Raw genomic sequence first — 24,012 nt, 5'->3', positions numbered from 1 at the left:
CAGAAGTAAAGTTATGAGGTAGGGGACCTAGGCCCCAAAACACCCACGCCCTACCCAAACCACACCCACGCCTTGCCCTTTTTAGACATTTTTCAGATCTGCGCGCCGTGACATTTACGCTTGTGTCACACCCCACGAGCAGTCTATGGCTGGCTAGAGGACAGATTACAGTCTGGACTCCAGTTTTCTCTTGCACACTTTTATTATATGTAGATGGTATACAGAAGCAGCTTACCTCCTCAGTACTTCTTATCAAAACACATCAACCAAGCAGTATTTAAATGGAACTGCATTCTCCTTGTCTTCCCAGGGCCTCTCTAGCTCTCCTCTGAGCATACACTTTATTCCTGCTCAGAAGAGACTCCCTGCACCCAGAATGCCCTGTGTTAAGGTGGGCCGGGCTTGGGCAGCTGGGACCAGTCTTTTTAGGGGTTCTGAGGGTTTCTAGAGTGCACTCTGTCCTGAGTGTTTTTTAAAATACGGCCGACAGGCACAAGCCCAACTTATTTGCACATCCCCCAGTTGATGCGTGCATCGGTCTTTTAAAATTCACCTTTAAATTTTTAACGTGCATTATGCTTTGAGAAATTCCCTTTGCTAACTGGCCAGTTAGATTGATGGGGGTGGGGATTTCCTTTCCTAAGTCTCAACCCCAAAGAATGTGCTGACACCTACTGTTATCACAGAGGCCCCCAGACCCCTTCTCCTGCAGCAATGACAGTCTCTCTGAGTGCTACTAAAGAACCCCTTCCACCTGCTAGCTTCCACCCATCCCTCCAGATGGTTACTTACCATTTGAGATGTGCTCTTTATTGGCAGGAGGGACTACAGGGCCCCCCCAGCTGGCCCGGTAATTGACCTCCGAATGATGCAGCTTAGCACTAGCAGAGCTTCACTACATATCATGTGGTGTTTGACACTGTGAAGTCCATGTTCAAAAGAGTGTCTGGTTAGCTTTTAGCTGGCAAACCCTGCAATTTGAATTTCCTGTCCGTGTCACTGGCAAACTTTTATCTGGCTAAGTCACTACCCAGATAAAAATTTAGCCGGATAAAAAAACGATGCAGGTAGGCAGAAGTCCAGGAATATGACTGAAATGTATCCAGATAGTGCTGACAGTCAGCACTAGCCAGATAAGTCAGACCTGAAAAATTGCTGTATTAAAATTATCTGGTAACTTTATCTGGGTATATTTGTTTAAAACACATTTAGCTGGGTATATTTGTTTAAAACATTTACATGTTTATTTGTTAGGAAATATTGACTATTTTGTTTTTGGGGTTTTTTTAATGAAAAATATTCATATTTTCTTTTCAGGTGTGTTTGTTTGCCACAGGACCTCGGCAAGAAGATAGCAAATTCTATGAGTTTCGTACATACAATATTAAACCATCAATGATGAAGGAATTCATGAAACTATCCCAGGAACATGTCCCCCGTTATACTGCTTATGCTGAGCTAATTGGCTATTGGATTGTGGATCTTGGTATTCTGAATAAGGTCTTACATATTTGGAAATATGGTACGGGCAATGTCACTTTCTAGTGTGAAGGCCGTAATTTCATAGATGCTGCATTTTGTTGTCTTGGTGTCTGTTTATAAGTGTCTCAAAATATAAACAGATAGGAATAAATATGAAAGCGAAAAAAGAGACAATTTCCATTTGTACTAGAAAGAAAGAAAATGAATGATTGCAATTAAAAAGGAATTGTTTCACAAAAATATTTTGAAGAACTGGAAATAGTGCTATGGGCTTGTAATGTAATGTTACACGCCACACTGGAAAGCAGGTATGGTGCATAGAATTAGACCCCAAACAAAAGAGGTGGTGTTTCAGGGAATGCACTGCCCTAGTCCCAGGGAAGAGCATGCTAATTAATTTGACTGAGACAGTTTCACTTCAGAAGCTGGAATAGGATGGCCAACTGGCTTCAGATTTTCAGGACAGGCTGATCCAGTCCTGGTTTTACTCCATCGCCCTGCATGGACTTGTAGATCTGGTGTCCCTATTGATTTCCCTCTGAAAAGTAAAACTTAAAGTCCAAGCAGGCGGTGGGGTAAAACCAGGACTGGATCAGTCTGTCCTGAAAATTTGGAGTCAATTGATTTTGGCAACCCTAAACTGGAAGGATTCCTGGGGTGGTGTTCTAGGAAGTGGGCAGATCCTAGCTCCAAACCCTTCACTCCTGGGTGGGTAGGTCCAGACACTCTACAAAAATGGCAGTAGGGTCAGCCCAGAGGGAGGAGAGGCAGAGAGAGGTGGAGTCAAGGCTGCTGCAAGGGGACTGCTGAGGAGAGGCCAGCCCTATTTACTGGAAACCAGGCATTCCTAGCAACTGGCTGAAAGCTATAAAGACTGCCCTTAAGACTCTGAGAGAAGCAGCTCTACCAGAGTAAGTAGGCACTGTAATATTTTGCTTAAGTGCCACTGAACCATGTTTAAGAAGCTGAGGCTGGGGCCAGACAATTTGCTTGTCCTCTTACAGCAGGGAAAAAAGCTTTATTGGCTAAGTTGGGCCTCCCTCTGCTGAATTATTTTGTTGTGAAGCAGTGTCTCTAAATAAAAGTGGACCAAGAATATGGACTTTGGTCATTATGGGGCTGATGTAATAGCCTCACTGAACTTGCCGTGGGTTTTTACTCATGTTTTAGTGCAAGTTTTTCAGTGCTAACCTTACCCAGGTATATAATATGTATTTTAAAGCCAAAAAACCCCACTCTAAAAACCCAATGAATGACTAGCATCGATGCATGCAAATCCCACATAAATAAAGGCATTAGCTATTACAGGGCGATGCAGGGTGTCACATTAGCGGGGAGACATTTTAATATGTGTTTTTTAATATGGGAAATTTAATGCCTGGGTCAGGGCAGGAGTAAAAGTTAAGTCGTATTTCTAGAACCATTTTAGTCTAATGTGTGCCTCTATGTGGTGTGCATAGGTGCTCCTCTGAGGAAATATGGATTCCATACCTTTTTTTGTTTTTGATGGTTTGGTACATTTTACACATGAGCCAAAAAATTAGAGCGGCAGATGTTAAAGGACAGAGAAAAGAGAGATGAAAGGGGGGTCCGTAGGAGCAGGCTGTCTTGGTTCAAGCCGTTCACAGAAGGGCACACAGGAGCTCATATTTCACCTGAGGACAGCACTGCTAGGATTACTGGATACAGATTCGGTCCAGACATAGAGACTGAACTCAAGGGCAATTCTTTCTGTCTATGAAGAAACTGAAGATGATATCGATCCTCTAACCGATCATGGAAATGCCATTGCAAACTTGGTCAAGTTTCTTGGTATCTTTTCTTGCCACTGGCTCTTTCCAGAATGTAGTGGCTGTATGGACTAGTCAGTGTTTTCAAGGCATTTCAGTCAGGTTCTGAAGGCTATGATAAAACAGATCAGGATGTACATCAAGTACCCACAGAGTGTATCTCTTGAAATGCTCCCCAATTCTCTTCTGCTGTGTCCACTGTGGCAAGCCCCTCTGTCTCCATCAGCTGATGAGGACCTGGAAAACTAAATCTAAAAAATATATAAGTGCCAAGTATGAATAGACAATTACATCCTACTGCCCCCCCCCCCCCCCCCCCGTCAACTCTCTTCCCGCTGGAAATACATTCCCAGCCATTCTCATTCCCAGCAGGTGTATCGTTCGTTAAAAAAATGCCAATATGGACACCAGCAACAGAATCCAACCGAAGTCCTCCCCAGACCCGCTCCTTCACTGGTGTCAGCTGTGCATCACATGGTGGGCCTCCTCCCATCCAGCACTTGGACCTCTCAGTCGGTGCCAGCTTGGCACTGGCAGCTGCCCTGGTATTCTGCCAGCAATGCTTCAGTTGATCCACAGTCCCAGTTTTCACTGACGCCTGCTGACATCCTTGGCGATGCCCTCCCAAATCTTCCATTTGATCTTCAAGGATATCTTCTGATTGTATAGTGCTCTGTATTTCTCGCAGGTCGCCACACCAGAAGGTTCCTATCCTCCTCTGTGAAGCGCACATCACATTGATACCACTTCTCCTTCAGCTGTTAGCTGTTGGCTCCCACCTCATCCTCACTCCGGAATGACTTTTATGGATTTCTACTTTCCCAATCACCACTCCTACTCTTCTCCCCCTCTTCCAGCTCTGACACCTCCGCCCACTTTCTTTTCTTCCCCTCCCCCATAACACAGCATGAGTGGTCTTTGGCTTACCAGAGGACAGCGCAGACTGGACTCCAGCTATTCTTCTACAGACTTTTATTATTTACAGTCAAATTAAGCAACCCAGAGCCTGCTTACCTCAGTAGGGCTGGAAGCAAAAATGCAATAGTCTTCGTGTGTGGGACCTGCAATCCTTGCCGACTTATCCCTCTCCCCAGGGGAATTGCCCTGCAGCCAGGATTCCCTTGTGGGCTGTATCAAGGTGGACCAGGCTAAATGCCTGTTCCTGGACTTTTAAGGAGGATCTAATATACACCCCTTTACACACGTATCTTGCTGCACCCTCTTCCTGCTCTTCTCTCTATCCACTCTCCAGCTCCTGCTGTCCCCAACTGATCCTTGATCCCTGTCTGTCCTCTTGCACTATCTCCCCTCCCTGGCTACACTCCACTGACCCACACACCACACTCCTCCTATCCGCTGTGCCACCACTCACCTGCCTGGCAGAGCCATCTGCTCTCTCACTTGCATCCATTCTGTCATGCTTCATTCCCTCCACAGTCATGAACACCCACTCTGCTCTTTCAGGAACCTAAATACAAAAATGGACAAAAAATAGACACAGACCAACAATTAGATGCACGCTCAAGAGATTCACTCAAGAGCACAAAAAAAGACACAAGGATGGGAAACAGTAAAGCAAAAAACATGCAGTGCAAAGATTGAAATCAGCAGTCAAAATTATACAAAACTAAAAAAAACCTCCAACTCCCAGTCCAGAGCTTGCCTGGTCCTGGAAGAGGTTGCCTTTTATTTCTCTAAAGGACGAATGCCCAAGAAAACAAATGAACATCTGTGCACCACCAGTCTCACTACAGGTCTGCCTAGGTCACTTCTATCAATCAATAAAGAATACTGAAGCATTTATCAAACTTAGCATCATTTTTACTGTCGTCTTTTGTACTGCAGTTTTCTGAATTTCAGTTTCAACTCCAGTTTTAGTGCACTTTTTGGACTTCCTGTGTTGCGTTTTGGCCTTTGGACCACCAAAGGCCAAAACTGGAGTTGAACTGAAACTGGAGTTGAAACTGAAATTCAGAAAACCTTGATACAGCTCACAAGGGAATCCGGCTGAAGCCCAGATGGTGGGAAAAGCCCCAGAATGGACACGCAGCAGACTGCTACATTCTCCTGCTCCCGACGCAACATTACCGCCACTTCCCTGGGCCCTCCTAAGGCGCGCGCATGCCCCATGTCCCTACGGCCTGTGGCAAGAAAAGGCCAGCAGCGCCCAATGATGACCTCACAGAGGTAGGCCTATAAAAGGCCTACTACTGCAGCTCCTCCTTGCCTCGGCAATAGGCCCACTACTGAGAAGTAGAGTGAGTTGCCTCAGTGTTCATGGGTTTCTCATCTGTTCCTGGTCTTCGTCTCTTCACTTTCTGGTCTCCTTTGTTCCTTATTCCCATGGTCTTCATCTGTGGTCTGTCTTCAGTTCTTCATCTGGTCTTTGTTTGTGGTCAGTCTTCAATTCTTCAGTTTTTCAGTGTCTTCAGTGTCCTTGCCTGCCCGCCTCTGTTGTTCCTCGCCTCTCTGCCTGCTTGTCTGTCCCACCTGCCCTTGGACAGATCTCTGGTTCTGACCTCGGCTTGACTCCTGCCTACGCTTGAACTCCACCTGACACTGATCACTGCCTGACTCTTGCCCACATCTGAACTCTGCCTGCTTCGACCATCACCTTCTCATCGACTATGCCTTTACCACCTGCCCTGGACCCTGGCCTGTGACCAACCTTTCTCCATGTGTCTCCAGTTCAGCGGAGGCCCCCACCTAAGACTTGCTGGCCCTGGCACCCAAGGGCTCAACCTAAGGGGAAAAATGGCTGGTATAGGAGAATCTCCAGTTGGACCTCTGCCTCAGCTAACTTTGCCAGCCGACGGTAAGGGGCTCTACCCTGCAGGTTGCGTCATCTCCACCTCGGTCCAAGGATCCACACCCGCAACAATAGCACTTTTTAAAAAACTTTCTTTTATCATTTTTTTCCCCAAAGATACTATTTAGCCCGACTGAACTTAACCCTACTTGTGCTAATTTAATTCTGGAATTTAAGATTCTTTCAGTTCTCCTTTATAAGACAGAAAAGAGCCAATTTAGTCAGGCTAAACCTTCTTTCCCCCCCCCCCCCCCAAATGTCACCTTTTCTCTCTTACCTTTATATATATATTTAGGAAGAGAAAGACTTGTATTCAGAATTATTTATTAATTTATAATTCTTTTATTAGTAAGAATATGAAAATTATTACAAGTTAATTATAATCATTTCTTTTATAAGTATAATAATCATAATCTTGTGCTCAGCTATAAGTATTATTAAAAAGCACAAAAGCAATATCCCAAAATCAGTTCTCTTATTCGTTTTGCCCAGGGAGAAGGTAAGGAGTACCACATAATAACCTAGTCACATGCCTCAGCAAATGTGCTAGCCTTCTCCAAAATTCTCTGGCTTTCTGTACCTCCATATATACCCGGTTTTTACAATATCTTGTGTGTAATAAATCCTTGCTCCATGACGCCAGGATACACATTTTTCCAGCTGTCCTCCTTCCCTGACTGCAGCACCATCACTCTCTGTCCTCAGCCTCTTGATTGATTTCCCTGTTTGCTGTGCTAGATCTGCTTCTAGGCCTGGGAACTTCCATCTCCTCCCACCTGCACCATTCTCAGTAAGACCACATGAGAACGCGAGGAGGCTGGTGTCACTATCAGCTTTCTTGTGTCCTGTCTTAGAAAAACACAGCATGTACTGAGGATTTGGTTTACAGTTAGAGGGAGCCTCATTCTGGTGGGATTTATTGGACATGAACAGGCAATTCAGGGATAGGTTCAGATTAGACATGGACTAGTCGGGGATAAGGCTCAAATTGGAGATATCTAGTAAGCCTACATCAGCAGCCAGGGAAGGATGTTGACATCATTAGAAGGGGCTAAGAGTGAAGGAGGCTACAACTGACTTAGTCATGTAAATTGCTTTGCAGTGCTACTCTTGTGAATGCACTGCACTCTTTAAAACAAATGCAGGAATCACATGTTCTAGCTCATTACGTGACTGATAGGGAACATGTCTGTACTACCTACAACAGCTCCCCTTACCTTGGCATTCCTTCAGCTGATTTTTGAAGATTCTGTAACCCTAGACATATATCTTGGAGGGGCCTTCTGTCTGTTCCTTTGTACGTAGGGATGTGCAGAAGAAAAGCATTTGTTTCATTTCATCCATTTGTTTTGTGGGGGCCACCAATTCTTTAGTTTTAAAATGGGAAAAAAAATCATTTATTTGTTTGATTTGTTTTTCGTTGGCCATTAAACTCAATGGGGAAAGATTTGTAGCCTATTTTGAGCTCCAGAATTATAGTTCTCTAATTAATTCTCTATGAAGCTTGTGGGAAGAAATCACCAGAAGTACCTAGATTGTGGCAAAGTAGTGCCAAAACTGGCATGAATAGTCTAGGGCTCAGTAAAGGAGTATAAGGATACTAAAGGTGGCACAAATTCTCCAAGGCTTTGGCAGAGGAGCAAAGAAACAGAAAGAAGCTGAAGACTACCCCAAGGCTCCAAAAGAGGGCACCAAAAACAATGGCATTAACCCTTGAAGGCAGCATGCGAGGCAATCTGGCATCAGCAATCCTAAGGCACTATGAAAGGAAAACAAAGGAGAAAATGTGGCAGGAAACCCCCCCAAAGCACTGATAAAGGGGTCAAGCAACACAAATAGTTGCTTCAAGACACCAAAACAACATGAGAGATGCAACACATCTCCCTCCAGAGTGGCAGGAACACCTCAAGAGGTAAAGTCTGGAATATCGAAGCAAGGCACAGTGGTAGAAAGAACCCCAAGGTGTAAAGTCTGGGCATGGCAGCAAGACTGACTGGCACAAAGATCTCCAACGAGTAACCTGAGGATTATAGTAGCAAGGCAGAGTGGCAAGGGAGATGTCAGTCATTCTTTTGAAGTACTTGCTAATTGCCAGATTCAGTACAAGAGAATCGACTGTGATAAGTATAATTTTCTTGAAATAAGCTTTAATTGCATTCTCTGTTTGAACTCGATCTAGCTGCTGAGTGCAATTTTGATTTTCACGTGAAATGGGCTTTCTGAAGGAAATATATCACATGCAGAACATCTAAATGGTTTCTCTAATGAATGTGCTGGTGTTTTCCTGCAACGTGATGAGGGTTGCTTTATTTAGAAACCTCTCCCCATTTTGTAGCTGGCTGTTACATTTCCTGATTTTCTGGTTTTTCATGAGTTCTCACTCAGAACATTTAAATAGTTTCTCTCCTCTATGTTTTCTATTCTGCTTGTATTTCTTCTTTCGGATTGATAGATTCTGTGGAAAAACCACCACAATATAATTAACTATCAAACAGGGTGGGAGAAACAGACTGGGACTGTGAAGGGGTAGGAGAAAAGGAAGAACTGGAGAGCAGGTGCCATGCTGTGGTAATAGAATCCAGTATCTTTTGTCTTTTTTCACATTTTTGTTCAGGAGACAAAACACCCCAGTGCAAAAAACAAACAAACATGGAGGATTAGAACAAAATAAAGAACCATAAAATAGATGGAGAGGGAAGAATTTTTTTTTATTTCAATTTTTTTCACCCAGTGCAACCAAGAAACAAACAACGGCAAACAAAACCAAGATATCAAATCTCCCATGCTTATACATAATAGGGATGGCAGGTAAGCAGAGCAGTAGCACTAAGTCCTATTTGGCAGTATGAGAGGCATAGCTGGCAGGTAGAGCAGTAACAGTCAGGCTACAGTTGTGGTATAAGGGGCATAGCAGATAGACATGTGCCAGCAAGTCACATGTGCTCCCCTGGTTCCCAGTGACAGCCTGAGGAGCATGACTCAGAATCAGACATCCCCCACAGAAAGACATTTCTATATTGCTGGCAGTATACATAATTCTGTGCAAGAAGAGTAAAACTAGAGTCTATTGATGATTTATCCCTTGCCTTACATACTTTTCGCTGCAGCTACAAGTGTGTAGCCCTGCTATTATACTGCACAAAAGGTAGGCAGTGAGTGAGGAATGAATGTCTAGTGTTTAGAGCAGAAGGCTACAAATGAGGGAAACCAAGGCTACAAATCCTACTGCTACTCATTGTGACCTTGGGCAAGTCACTTTACCCTTTGTCATTTCAGGTTCAAACTTTGGGCCTTATTCACTGAAGGTTTTCTCCCTTAGATTGTAAACTCTGTGGGGAAAGGGAATTACCTACAATACCTAACAAGTGGAATATAAATAACTAAATAAATAAAATAAGTCCCCTGTACTATACTAGGGGTATGTCAAGTAGGCAGAGAAGAAATAGACTCTTGGGGTGGTATATATTTAACCGTTATATATCGGTTAAAATGAGAAACAAACAATTTTTCCCCCGAAATTTCATGAAAATTGTTTTTCGGGTTAATAACAAAAACTGTTTTTCAGGTTACATAACAAAAAAATGTTTGTTTTGGTTATTTTTGGTTATTTTTTTGTTAGTGTGCGCTAATGGGAGTTAGCGCGCACTAAGCCGAAAAACAATTTTTTACTAAAAAAAAAAAAAAGCCGATCCGCGGGAAACGAGATTTTCCACGGCCGCACAAACTCAAAAGCACAAACGATCGGGCACCCGATGCACATCCCTAGTACCAAAGCCTTCAAGATGTTTTCATTCATCTTGCCACTCACATAGAAACATTTTTAAAAATCTGCTATTCAGTTAACTGTGGCACCAACCTTGAGTGATAAGGGCTCACAATGTCTCCTGTCAACAAAAAGACACATTCACTGGGAACGCTAGTTGGTGGAAAAGAAAGAGAGCACTGTGACACTTTGGCTAGGTCTGGCCAGATGGTGGACTTATGAGCCCAATATGCTAGTGCATATGTGTCCTCAATGGGCTCATTCAGACAGCATTGCACAGACTTTAGTGATAAGCTTTCCTTTGCCTTCATGTGCTGAGAGTCTTATTGCCAGCTGCTTTCACTCCTGCCTATGCCAGGAAAGATGGTTCTTTGCAGGAAACATAGCTTTAGCATATTGTGCTAGGGCAGGAAGTGCTAGTTTTTTGAGTGCTTTTCCTGCTTGCACTATTCTCTGAGGTGACCACTGTTTCCTCCTGTGCTACATTTCCTCTCTGGCCATGCATCTAGCACTCCTTCTGATAGGGCTGTTCAGCATCTCCATCTGTGAGAGAAAATGGGACTCCAGGGCAAGATTCCCTTTCACCCAGGGATCAAGTAGTATAGAAAGCATGTATACATTGTTTTTAGTCAGAGGCTTCAGTCCATGTTGCATTTAGTACTCAAGGAGTCCACAAACCGCAACACTTCTGCTTTTGTTCTTTCGTCCTGATGGAAGCTCGCCAACTTTTACTCCAGACAGTTTACTATAGGGATGACATTGCCCAAGATGACGCTTCTGGAACTCATGCCCACTGTGGCATTCTTGAAGGGCTCCAGGATTTCTGCCACCTACTTCATGACTGCCCAATCAAGATATCCCATTGGACTGTTGTGTTCCGCGGCCATGGAAGGCCACGACCGCGGTCCTCTACCATGCCTGCGACAGCGACCCACCACGGGAACTCCGGGAGAAACCCTGGATCCGATGCCCTTCGCTCCGCATCGAACCCCAGAGCTGATCGCCGGGTGGGGAGCCGTCCCTGCTCCTCCCTCGTGGCGTCCAGTGGCATTTCTCCGCGGAGGAAATCCAAGATGGCCGCCGCCATCATTAAGCACGAGGCTGCGCCTCCCTGTCAGATTTAAAGAGACTTGATCCCTTTAACTACACTCACCTGTTTCCTATGAGCCAGAACAGAGGAAGTATAAAAGGAGACTTCCTCTGCTCATTCCTTGACTTGGCAATGTCCTTCGTTTGTCAGGTCTGCTTGCTTCGGTGAGTCTTCCTGTGCTTTGGATCCTTGTTCCTGTCTTGTCTTGGTGTTTGTGGTTCCTGACTTCAGATCAGCTAGCGGTGATTCCTGGTGTGTGACTTCGGACTGACAAGTGGCGATCCCTCGGTATACGACCTCGGACTGGTAAGCGGCGACCCTCTGGCACGTGACCTCGGACTTCCTCTGGACCATCGTCTCCAAGGGCCCACCTAAGTCCCAGCAGCCCAGGTCCCTACGGGCTCCTCCCGGGGGGACTGCGGGCTTCCAGGGATGAAGTTCCAGTCAGCCCTTGCACCGAACGCCCAACTCCTTGGCCTCTCAAACATCTACCTAAGTCTCAGCGGCCCGGGTCCCTATGGGCTCCTCCTGGGGGGACCGCGGGCTACCAGTGGCAAAGACACAGTTCCTTTCCTTGATGTCATGACTCTTTGTCTGCCTCCACGGTCATCTCAGTCTCCAGTGCCAAGGGCCAGCTGGTCACGTCTTCTGTTCCTGCCTCGCCACCCGACGGGAGAACCTCGGATCTTCCTCCTAAGGCATACCATCCTCCCATCGGCCCAAGGGTTCACAAGCCTGAGCATAACAGATTTGCCAAGTCCATGGACCTGATGGAGATATCTGCCCGCCAGGCCATTCCTGGAATGGCCCAGCACCTGAATGATCAGCAACAGACCCTGGATGCCGTTGTCTCTGCTGTGGAGGGCCTGAACCAACGCCTCGAAGTGTTAGGGCCCATGAACCCCACACTGTCATCCCTGCCCGTGGTTCAAGGAGGCCACCCTACTCAGCAAGGCACCGTCCAGGCCCCTGGGGGTGATCTTGGGCAGGTAATTCCCACACAACTCCCGGCACCCTCTCGATATGCCGGAGACGCGAAATTGTGTCGGGGATTCCTTAGCCAGTGCCAGGTCCGTTTTTCCTTGCTGCCTGCGCAGTTTCCTAGTGACCTGGTCAAAACCAGTTACATTATGTCCCTGCTCGATGGAAAGCCCTTGAACTGGGCCTCTCATCTATGGGAGAGAAGAGACCCTGTGTTTGGAAACTTAAATCAGTTTCTGTCCGCTTTCCGACAGATTTTTGATGAGCCTGTCCGCAAACCAGCTGCTGTCTCAGAATTGCTCCGATTGCGACAGGGTACTCGGACAGTGGCCGAATACACAACAGAATTCCGCACCCTGGCCACAGAGTTGAATTGGAGAGAAGATTGCCTCCACGGGATCTTCTTGGAAGGGCTAGCCTTGCGCCTTCAGAATGAGCTAGCAGCGAAGGAACTCCCAGACGACCTCAATGGCATGATAGAATTGGCCAATCGAGTGGATTGTCGTATGCGGTTTCGCCTTCCAGAAGTAAAGGCAGCGAGAAGGCCCTCGCCTTCCTCCAAGAGTGCATCTAGAGCCCTTCGAACACCCGCCGAGGAGCCCATGGAGTTGGGCCGGGGGAGAGTCTCTCCACAAGAGCGCCGGCAACACATGAAGGAAGGACTTTGTTTTTACTGCGGAGCAGCGGGCCATCAAATAGCCGCATGCCTGACATAGTTGGGAAACTCCCTGGCCTAGGACTTGAAGGAGGTCTCTTCCTGGGCCATACTTCACCTGCATCTCCACTAATGCTACCAGTGGTGTTAACATCCGCTGGTGGTGAGTTCCACACCTTAGCCCTGGTGGACTCCGGCGCCGGCGGCAATTTCATTATGAGAAGCCTGGTGGAACACTTAAAGATCCCGCAAGCTCGTCTTCCAGCTCCGTTGGTCATCTCCTTGAGTCAAGGGAAACCTCTCCCGGAACGCGTGACACACACCACGGTTCCCGTCTCGTTGAGAGTCGGAATCCTTCATCGGGAACAGATGCCATTTTATGTTTTGGAGTATTCCATACATCCGGTCGTCCTGGGCCTTCCCTGGCTTCAGGAACATGAGCCTCAGTTCAACTGGAAGACCTTGCAGCTATCTCGCTGGGGGCCGAATTGTCACGGCAATTGCCTCCAATCAGTGACTCCAGTTTCCTGTTCCATTGCCTCACCAGCCTTCAGAGCCTGCCGGCCCCCTATGCCTCATACTCGGACGTTTTCTCGAAGCAAAAGGCCGAGACACTTCTGCCTCATCGATCTTTTGATTGCGCCATCAACCTCCTCCTTGGGACAGAGCCTCCTCGGGGGCGCACCTACACCCTCTCGCCTGCAGAGACGCAGGCCATGACAGAATACATCAGAGAGAATCTGGAGAGGGTCTTCATTCAAACGTCAAAGTCCCCAGCAGGGGCTGGGTTCTTCTTCATCGGGAAGAAGGATGGCAGCCTTCGCCCCTGCATTGACTAACGGGGCCTGAATGCTATAATGGTCAAGGACCGTTACCCCTTGCCCCTTATCTCCGAGCTCTTCGATCGGCTGCAAGGTGCGAGGATTTTCTCTAAGTTGGATCTCCGAGGGACCTACAACCTGATCCAAATCAAGGAGGGGGATGAATGGAAGACGGCCTTCAATACCCGAGACGGCCACTATGAGTATTTAGTGATGCCGTTCGGGCTCTGTAATGCTCCCACGGTGTTCCAGAACACCATGAACGAGATTCTCGCGATCTCTTGTACAAGTGTGTGGTCGTGTACCTGGACGACATTTTGATATTCTCGGACTCCCTGACCACTCACCGTCAGCATGTCATCCAGATATTGCAACGCCTCCGAGAGCATAGATTGTATGCGAAACTTGAAAAATGCTTCTTTGAGAAGGAGTCCCTTCCCTTCCTGGGGTACATCATCTCCAGCGAGGGATTCCGTATGGACCACCAGAAGCTGAAAGCCATTCGGGAATGGCCGCAGCTGTTCGGACTAAAGGCACTCCAACAGTTCTTGGGTTTCGCAAATTATTATCGATCATTCATACTGCATTATGCGTCCATCGTTGCCCCAATGACAGCCCTGACCCAGAAAGGCGTGGACCCCACGAAGTGGCCTCCTGGAGCAGAGGTCGCCTTTCGTCGCCTCAAGGAGGCGTTCCTTCAACAACCGTGCCTTCAGCATCCGGACCCGCAGCGGCCGTTTGTCATCGAAGTGGACGCGTCCTCAGAAGGCATAGGGGCCGTTCGGAGCCAGACTTCAGAGAATCACAAGCTACGCCCATGTGCCTTCCTCTCTCGTCAGTTCTCCCCAGCAGAACGGAACTACGCCATCGGTGACAAGGAGCTCCTAGCCATAAGGTGGCCCTAGAAGAATGGTGCCCTTGGCTCGAGGGGGCACAGCACCAGTTTACGGTCTACACGGACCATAAAAACCTCGAATACCTGCATCGAGCACAGCGACTCAACCCCCGGCAGGCACGTTGTCTCCTATTCCATAGTTGTTTTCGGCTGGGGTAAACTTCTTGGAGAAGTAGGAGCACGGGAATAGATGACCGGAACTGGACTTTTGGGATAGGACCGCTCCTATAGCTATGTTGGAGGCATCCACCTCCACGAAGAAAGGCCGTGTTGGGTCCAGATGTCTTAAGCAAGTGTCTAGGAGGAAGGCTTCCTTTAAGTCCTCAAAAGCTTTACAAGCCACGGAAGGCCAGACTCGAGTGTCCGCGCCCTTCTTGGTCAAGGTGGTGAGTGGTGCCACCATCCGGGAATACTGTGGGATGAAGTGCCGGTAGAAGTTTGCAAAACCTAAAAAAGTTGCAAAGCCTTCAGACCTACCGGCCGAGGCCAATTCCGGATGGCGGATACTTTGCTGGGATCCATTCGAAAACCTGTTGCTGAAACGATATACCCTAAGAAGGGCAAAGAGTCTTGTTCGAAGAGACATTTTTCAAGTTTAGCAAACAGGCGATGATCCCGAAGAATCTGGAGTACCTGTCGAACGTGTCGCCAGTGAGAGATCAGATCTGGAGAGTAGATGAGAACGTCATCCAAGTATACTATGACGCAGGAATGCAGAAATTCCCGAAGGATCTCGTTCATTAAATGTTGGAACACAGCGGGGGCGTTACATAGTCCGAATGGCATTACTAAGTACTCGTAATGTCCGTCCCGGGTGTTGAAAGCGGTCTTCCACTCATCCCCGGGACGGATACGGACCAAGTTGTAGGCTCCCCGTAAGTCCAGTTTAGTAAATACTTGTGCTCCCTGGAGTTTGTCCAACAGCTCAGGGATTAAAGGCAGTGGGTAGCGATTCTTCTTGGTTATGGCATTGAGTCCGCGATAGTCTATGCATGGCCTCAAGGACCCATCCTTTTTTGCCACAAAGAAGAAGCCTGCCCCTGCAGGAGACTTCGAGGGACGAATAAAGCCTTTAGCGAGGTTCTCGGTGATGTACTCTGACATGGCCCGAGTTTCAGGTTGAGATAGAGGATACACTCTTCCCCGAGGAGGGGTAGAGCCAGGAAGCAGTTCGATTGCACAATCAAAAGGGCGATGTTGCGGCAGCAATTCCGCCTTTTCCTTAGAGAACACATCGGCGAAATCTTGGTACGGGGACGGAAGCTGAAGTTTGATTTCTGTATGTGCTAGGGGTATTTGTTGCCCCTTACAGGATCGGATACAGGAGCGGAAACACTGTGGACTCCATCGAGCGATCTGAAAATCATCCCATCGGATCTCCGGGGGGTGTAATTGGAGCCAGGGCAATTCGAGGACCACAGGGTGTACGGACTTCTCCAAAATCAGAAATGAAATCCTCTCCGTATGGAGCAGCCCAGTCTGGAGGATGAGGGGCGTGGTAATAGTGGAGATGCTGCCAGAAAGGGGGGTACCCTGGATAGAAGTAACCCGTAAGGGCGGTTCCCGACGTTGCGTGGAGAGTTGGAGTCGCTGCACCAAGTCTTTAGTGATAAAGTTCCCTCCTGCCCCGGAGTCAATGAGGGCTTGTGTTCTGAATGAACCGCCCGGGTACCTCAAGGTTACTGGTACCGTACATTGAGGAGTTGCATTTAAACAGCCTAAGGAGACCTCCTCTCTTACCCCTAGGCGCGGGAGTTTTCCGCCCGTTCCTTGCATTGGGCCAAGAAATGACCTTTCCCTCCACAATAGAGGCATAACTTCAAGTCCCGGCGGCGTTGCCTCTCTTCAGGGGATAAGGCGGATCTTCCTAACTGCATGGGTTCCTCCGTTGAGGACTCCGCAGGGGTACTGGTGGTACGAGACCCAGAATTTGATGGTCTAGAGATGGCCAAGGATAGGGGAGGCAAGCGACGGGGAGGACGCCCCTCCTTAGCTCTTTGTTGAAGACGTCGATCGATGCGGCCTGCCACTTCAATAAGAGAATTAAGGTCCTCCGGGAGGTTGCGAGCCGCCAACTCATCCTTAATTCTAGCTGCCAGACCCTCCAGGAAAACACCACGGAGAGCATCGACGCCCCAACCAACCTCTAGGGCAAGTGTGCGGAATTCCAAGGCATAGTCAGCTAGGGTTCACGTACCCTGCCGGAGTTGGAGCAGCTCAGAGGTTGCGGAGGCTTGGCTTGCAGGTTCGTCGAATGCAGCTCTGAATTCCTCCACGAATCTGTTCAGGTCACTTAGAGCAGGATCATTCTTGTCCCACATAGGAGACGCCCAATTCAAAGCCCGACCATCAAGCAACGAAAATATGTAGGCCACCTTAACCCCATCCGAAGCGAATTGGTTGGGCAGCAGGGCAAACCGTACGAAGCATTGATTCAGGAAGCCGCGACAGGCCTTAGAATCCCCTGCAAAACGTGACGGAGCCGGAAGCTGCGTGGGGGTGTGGAGTGTCACCACAGGTGCTGGTGTGGATACCGAAACCGGAACCGCTGCCGCAGGTTCCGCGTCCATGCGAGTAGCCAACCGTTCCACGGTGGCGGCCAAAGAGTCCAGTACCTGCTGTTGTTGCACCAAGCGCTGGGCAAGTCCGGGAATGGCCTGCAGGCCGGCGAGGTCTGCCGGATCCATGGCCTTGCAAACTGTTAGCGTCAAAGTGGATCCTTGGACTGACCGTGAAGAGGAATGGTCAGAAGGCAGACACACACCGTAGAAACCGGATCTTCACCTGGAAACCCGAGACCCCACCAGAGGAGCTGTTGAGGCCCGGGTCGCTAGGGCTTAGGTGGCTTCGCCCTGGAAGCCCGAGGTTCCCCCAGGAGGAGCCCGTAGGAACCCGGACCGCTGGGTCTTAGGAGAGTCGCAGATGAGATGAAAAACCCGGAACGGAGCAAGGATCAGGGCAGGCAGCAGGAATCAGGAATGTGAAGGCAAACCGTAGTCAAGGCAGGCAGCAAGAATCAGAAGCGTGAAGACAAACCGTGGTCAAGGCAGGCAGCAAGAATCAGAAGCGTGAAGACAAACCGTGGTCAAGGCAGGCAGCAAGAATCAGAAGCGTGAAGACAGGAACACTGGAACTGGTAACCGGAATCAGGAACTGCAACTAATCCTCCTAGGAGCGACCTCGTTGCAAGGCAAGGCAAGGAAGAAAGCTGCGGGTTTAAATCCCCCGCCGGGGCTGACGTCAGGGAGAGGGCGGATCGGCACTTCCGGGTGCTGGGTCCTTAAAAGGACTGCCCTCGCGCGCGCGTGTGTTCCCCTGCAGGGGGCGGAGCTACCGTCGGGCCTTGCCGGCGTCCCCACGAGGAGGACGCCGCTGCCATGCGGCCAGGCCAGCCCGGAATTGCGCGGCTCGCGGCGCTGAGGGGAGACCCGCGGGGAAGGTAAGGACCCAGTCGCAGTGCAGGCGATCGGGGCTGTAACAGCTGCAGCCTTGCCACTATTTCCTTTTCCTCCTCTGCCTTTCTTGGAGGCAATGTAGCTGAGTGCACCTACCCATCGACTGTGCCACTCTAGTGTGTGCGTTTGTATGTGTGCAGAAAGCTTTCACAGACAGAGAGACAATACTGCCCTGAGTGTCACACTGTGTGTAGTGCCCTACTTCTGACCGCTCAGCTGACAGTCTCCACAAAACTGTCTGGCATGCTTCAGTCTCTGCACTGCTCAGTCACCTCGTGACCCCTGCTCAGGCAGACAGAGGCCAAATTGGTTCACTCCACTCTACTACACCCACGCCCAAACCGTCCCCCTCCCCCTCGGGACAGAAAAACTGCAACACAGAGCTATTGTAACATTTTGTTTGAAAAGTTTAAAGTACTCACATACATTTTGCATGTCATAGAAACATGAAAGCAGAAAAAGACCATTGCAGCCTATCCAACCTGCCCAGCTACACCAACTACTCAGCTTTATGATTCCTACCATTCCTTCAAAGATCCTCTGTGTTTATCCCATATCTTCTTGAATTCAGATACTGTCCTTGCCTCCAACACCTCTATGGCGAGACTGTTCCATGCATTCACTACCCTCTCTGTAAAGACATATTTCTTTAGATTACTCCTCAGCCTAGCCCCTCTCACTCTCATCCATGACTCCTTGTTCTAGAGCCTTCTTTTCTTCTTTTCTGCTTGGAAACCTTGGAGGTATTTAAAAGTCTCTATCATATCTTCCCTATTGTTACATCGACCGGCAGTAGAGACCGCGATCAGCCTGCCTCACCTACCCTTCGGCCTGCCCAAGCTGGTTCCTGGAGTTGCAGCGGGGCTGGGGGGGGGGGGGGGCGTTTTCAGCACTGCCTTCCTCTTCGTGGCCTTGTCCACCACCGGCGTGCTGCGAGGTATGGCAGGAGAAGCCGCCACTCTTGTCCATCGACACTCAAGTTCCTAGGCACGCGCACCTCTCTGCTTTACTTAAAGGGCCTGCGGCAAGTCAGCTGCCGGTCCTCCTTGTTGACGTCATTTCTTCAGGGCCCTATTTTAGGTAAGCCCTGCCTGGCAGGACTTGTCTTGGCAACAGCTCAGCTTCCTAGCTTATTTCTGTTGCTTGGCTTGACTTTGGCCTGACCACGCTTCGGACCATCTCCAGACCTTGACCCTGCTTCTGCCGGATCACCCTTCGAACTGTCTTTTGATTCTGACTGTCTCTTGTCTGTTCCACCTGCCGATAGTGAGGTCCTGAAGGGCCTACCTCCCAGGTGGCGCCTTTCCCACCTCGGTCCAAGGGTCCACAAGTCCTCATTTCATAACACCTATCCTGCCTTTCCTCCAGGGTATACATGTTTAGATCTGTTATCACATGCTTTAGAATGAAGGCCACTGAACATTTTAGTAGCCACTCTCTGGACCAACTCCAGCCAGTTTATATCTTTTTGAAGGTGCAGTCTCCATAGCATCATAGTAAATGATGGCAGATCAAGACCAAAGGTCCATCGAATCTGCCCAGCAAGTTTCCTTTGGAGGTATCTGCTGCTCCATACAGCTAACCCCCATGCCTACTGTTAAGGGTAGTAGCTGCCACACCATGCTATAGTATTATACCTAAACATAACATAGGTTACCCTATTTTTTCATTCCCATCCTTTAGCCTGAAGGGATCCACAGTGTTTATCCCATGCCCATTTGAATTCCATCACTATTCTCGTCTTCACCATCTCTTCCAGGAGGGCATTCCAAGCACCCACCATCCACTCTATGAACACATATTTTCTGATGTTAGTTCTGAATCATCCCCCTTGGAGTTTCATATCATGACCCTAGTTCTGCAGTTTTGTTTCCAGTAATAAAGTTTTGTGCATCATTTATAGCTTTCATGTATTTGAAGGTCTGTATCATATCTCCCCTGCACCTTTAGTCCTTCATTCACATATCATATGGCTTTTGATGCAGACCCTACAGCATTTTGCCCAGAATAGTACACAGTATTCTAAATGAGGTATCATCAGGGTCTTTTATAGGGGCAGTATCACCTCCTTTATTTCTGCTGGTCATTCCTTTCCCTATTCACCCAAGTATCTTTCTGGCTTTTGCAGTTGCTTTATCCACCTCTTTGGTCGCCTTAAGATCATCAGATTCAATCACTCCCAGATGACACTCTTCTTTCGTGATTAAAAGAATTTCACCCTCTATATTGCATTTACATTTACATTTATTTAAATTTATTATCTGCACTCATAATTTAGAAATCAAGGCAGAGTACATAAAACACACAATTTAAAACATTACAACATAAAATAAAATTCAGAGATAATTATAACACTGCACTGCATGTATTTCTCAAGGCTTATTCACTAATCGCCTAGCAATCAGATTTCTAAGTACCTTACAAAAGGTACTGGTAGAAAATTCTAGTAATGGAGTCCTGCTATAGAAAAGCCTCTCACTCTAGTCATTTCTAAATGTGCCAATTTGATTGCTGGAATTTCTTATAAGCATTTATTCTCAGACCTTAAAAAACAGGATGGCTTATAAATTCTTAAGATGGAATTTACCCAGCAATCAGAATTACCATAAATAACCTTATGTATCAGCGAGGCTACTTTGATATGCCCATCAAGATATGGGCTGCAGCATTTTGAACTATTTTGGATGTATTTCAACCGTTGGACACCCAATGTAAAGAGCATTACAATAATTAAGGCTTGACAATATTAAAGCCTGAACTATAGTTTGAAAATCTGATGGCTACAATAGTGGATGCAACTTCTTGACAACACGAAACTTTAAAAAATGATGCATTGGCAACAGCTTTAATATGAGAGCACAAGGACAAACTAAGATCAATAATGACCCCTACATTGCATACTTGATGGTTCACTGGAATGTTCTGATTATCAAATGTGAATACTCATAGAAAATCATTTGGAGGGAATTTGCTGAGAATTATAATTTCAGTCTTTGCAATGTTTAGCATACGTTTTATTATGAAATAACCATCGATTACCTACTGCAAACATAGAGTCATCAATTTGAGAGTTTCAGACCACGATGATGAGTATGGTACAAAAACTCAGAAGTTAGCTGGTTAAATGAATATTTGGGCAAATATCTGGCTAATAAGTTAGGAGGCTAAAAATTAGCCAGATGACTTAGGGGAATTCTGGGGGCATAACTGGGAGGAATTGAGTTAGCCAACTAAGGCCTAGATTCATCAATTATTGAGAGAGAGAGAGAGAGAGAGAGAGAGAGAGAGAGAGAGAGAGAGAGAGAGAGAGAGAGAGAGAGAGAGAGAGAGACTATCTATAAAAGCCTCATAGTAGTTAAGTATTTATATCTCTATAGGAGGGCCACCTGATAGGTCAAGGTGAGGTGTTAGTGGTGGTTTAGGGTTTAGGGGTCAGTTTCACATGTAGAGTGATAAGTACGAACAGCACAGTACACCTTGTGAAGATTTGGCATCATTTGGAGTGAGGAAAGTCTCACAAAGTTGAAATTTCTACTATGTTCTCTCAACCTAGCTTGATGACTCTACAACAGGGTACCATCAAGCTAGGGTATAGATAGTCTCTCTCTCTCTCCCTCCAGAAATGGCCAAAATGCAATTCCAAAACTTTATCGTGAATTGCGTTCTGGCCATATTGCACAGCTTAACACCACAAAAAAAGGTGTAGTTATTTCCAGTGTGTAATATGGCTTCTAATTCTCGCCCATTACTCCTCCCCCATCCCACCCACCTCAAAAATTTGCATTCATAGTACAGGGCTTTACACATGCGATAATGCATTATCGCATGCAAAAACAGCATAGCACACTTTCATGCTTGACTCTGTAAGTTAACAGGCTAACTCTGATATTAACTGGATGACTTAGCCGGCTAAGTCTGGTCACCCCAAAGACTATCCTAAAGTTAGCAGGGTATAGTTAGTCAGCACTCAGCTAACATATTAGTCAGTAGTGCAGCTGCACTATTGAATATTCCTCCAAAGTTAGCCAGATAAGTTTATCCAGCTAACTTTTCTATTCAAACTGTGTCTGAATATGGACCTTTCAAATAAGTGCCAGACAGATATTGCTCAATGTAGTGGATAGGGCAGAGCCCTGAGGAACACCAGTAGTCACAGTATTCCAGTTTTAACAATTGCTACCAAGTATGATTTGCTGGTTGTTGTTGGTTTTTGTTTTTATTTTTTGAGTGAGAAAGGACTGAAACCATTTGTACACAATTCCAGAAATACCCAAGGATTTCAGGTGTGCCAACAAGATCATGTAATCAAGGGTATCAAAGAAAGCAGAGATGTCGAGGAGGACCAAGACATATTCTGTATTTCCTTTGAAACCCCTGATACCATTATGAACGCTGGACAATAACAGGGTTTCTGTGCTATGCGTCCTTTTTTTTCACTTTATATTTCTTAAATTTGCAATTTATGACAAAGTATCCACTTTGTTACAGAAATAAGATGTGTAAAAAGGAAAAAAAAAAAGAAAGAAAGAAAGAAACCAAATATCAATAGTAACTATACCACATCAGTTAGCCCACAAAACAGGAAGAAGAAAAAGATTGAGAGAAAAAAGAAGAAACAAAGAAACTGCATAACATGACTCAATCCTGCATTTTTCTTCATATCAGACTAGCTGGATAAAACATTAGAGGGAGAACAATTTGTTAGAGTCAATGAAAGCGTGTAGCTGCTCCGAAACAACGCCCCCCCCCCCCCCAAAAAAAAACCAAAAAACAACAATCATTATTAAACTTAACAATACATTTGCAGGGATATCTCAAGAGAATGTAACCCCCAAAGCCTGGCTCAAAGCCAGGAAACTTTTCCTTCTTTCCTGTGTAACTCTTGACAAATCAGGAAATATCCTTACGTTATCACCCATGAATTGAATATTCATCTTCCTAACATAACTCTTCATTACCAAACTCATATCATATTCAGAAAAAAAAAACAACTAACGAAGTTGCTCTCTCTCCAGAAAAGCAGTCAAATCTACATTAGCTGTAAAGCGCTGCTTCATTTGAAAACTTGGTAAAAAGTAAACCCTATTAAAGGAAGGGAGGTAATCCTCCTTTCTCTAAAAGATATCTATTTAAAGTAACACATGGTAATTCCCTCACTACCCTAGCAAAATTTAAAAAATGAAGATTCAAATGTCTCAGCCTATTTTCAACAAATTCCACTCTTCTATTGATAGTTCCATAGTCCTGTATAAGAGAAGCATGGATAGCTTTCACAGAGCTAATTCCTTCTTTGGAGATGGAGTCTTCCCAGACAGTTCTTGTTGTAGTGCATTTTCTTTAACCAGAGATTCAAACTTATTAGAAATAATATCAGCTTTCATAGCACAGTCAGAAAAAGCTGACCCAAGCTTTACTGTGAGGTCCCATAGTGAGTCTAGCATGATGACCGTCAGTTTCTGGAACAAACTGTTGGTTCATCCATAGAGGGCCACCTCCTGTTCCCAGAAAAGATTACCTTGGGCTCAATACCACAACACTGAAAGATCCTCCAACCAAAGGGAAAAAACTCCACATTGGTAGCTTCATTTCCAACAGTTCCTCAAACTTGGTGCCTTGAACAGGTTGCAATGCTAAGGCATTAGGAGTGGAGCCTCGAGCTGCCGGTGGAAGTCGATTGTCAAGGGGTCTCAGTGATGCCTCATCCACAACCAGGGAAATCTTTCCTTTTTTCACACAAGCCACAGGACCCATCACCTCTGTATCAGATGCAGCTCCCATGTGATGATGAGGAAGGGAGGGACTCTGAGGAAAAGATCCTATCTTCTTTGTCATTTTAGAAGGCATTACTATTCTGAAGAAACCAAGCAAAAGGAAACTGGAAACTTAATCAGGGCAGAAGCAATGTGAGGTTTCATGCTGCCATGAAGCTCCTCCCCCATGCATCTTTCAGAAGCCACATTGAAAGCTTTTGAATATTGATCTATAAATAGCTGGAGATTGGTAAGGGGAGTATCCTAATGAGGGGAAGATAGAGAACTGACAGGGAGCAGTGGAGGGGTGAGTTGGGGGGGGGGATGAAGGGTTGGAATACAGAGAACTGGAAGGTGAGAGGAGGAAAAGGAGGAGTTAAATCTAGCTATAAAGGAATAGACAGGAGAGAAATGGAGAACAATAAGATGAGAGGAAGTGAAGAAGATGGAGATAAAAATAATGGAAAGGACACTGTGGGAACAAGTGATGATTCACACAGGCCTAGAGACAAACTAGACTG

At 46.7% G+C, this 24,012-nt stretch overlaps 1 protein-coding gene across 1 annotated transcript in view; it reads left to right on the top strand.

Moving 5' to 3' along the window:
* Positions 1–24,012, top strand: part of LOC115092930 (protein NipSnap homolog 3A-like) — a 101,442-nt gene that overhangs the window by 40,141 nt on the left and 37,289 nt on the right. Inside the window, exon 2 of the mRNA XM_029604368.1 lies at positions 1,318–1,522. Within this exon, the coding sequence (XP_029460228.1) occupies positions 1,318–1,522 (205 nt within the window). The remainder of the gene's footprint in view (positions 1–1,317; positions 1,523–24,012) is intronic.

The sequence above is a fragment of the Rhinatrema bivittatum genome, chromosome 1 (assembly GCF_901001135.1).
Source record: "Rhinatrema bivittatum chromosome 1, aRhiBiv1.1, whole genome shotgun sequence".
NCBI classification, from domain to species: domain Eukaryota; kingdom Metazoa; phylum Chordata; class Amphibia; order Gymnophiona; family Rhinatrematidae; genus Rhinatrema; species Rhinatrema bivittatum.
Note: the sequence above shows the minus strand (reverse complement) of the source record. Positions and strands in the feature narration are given on the sequence as shown.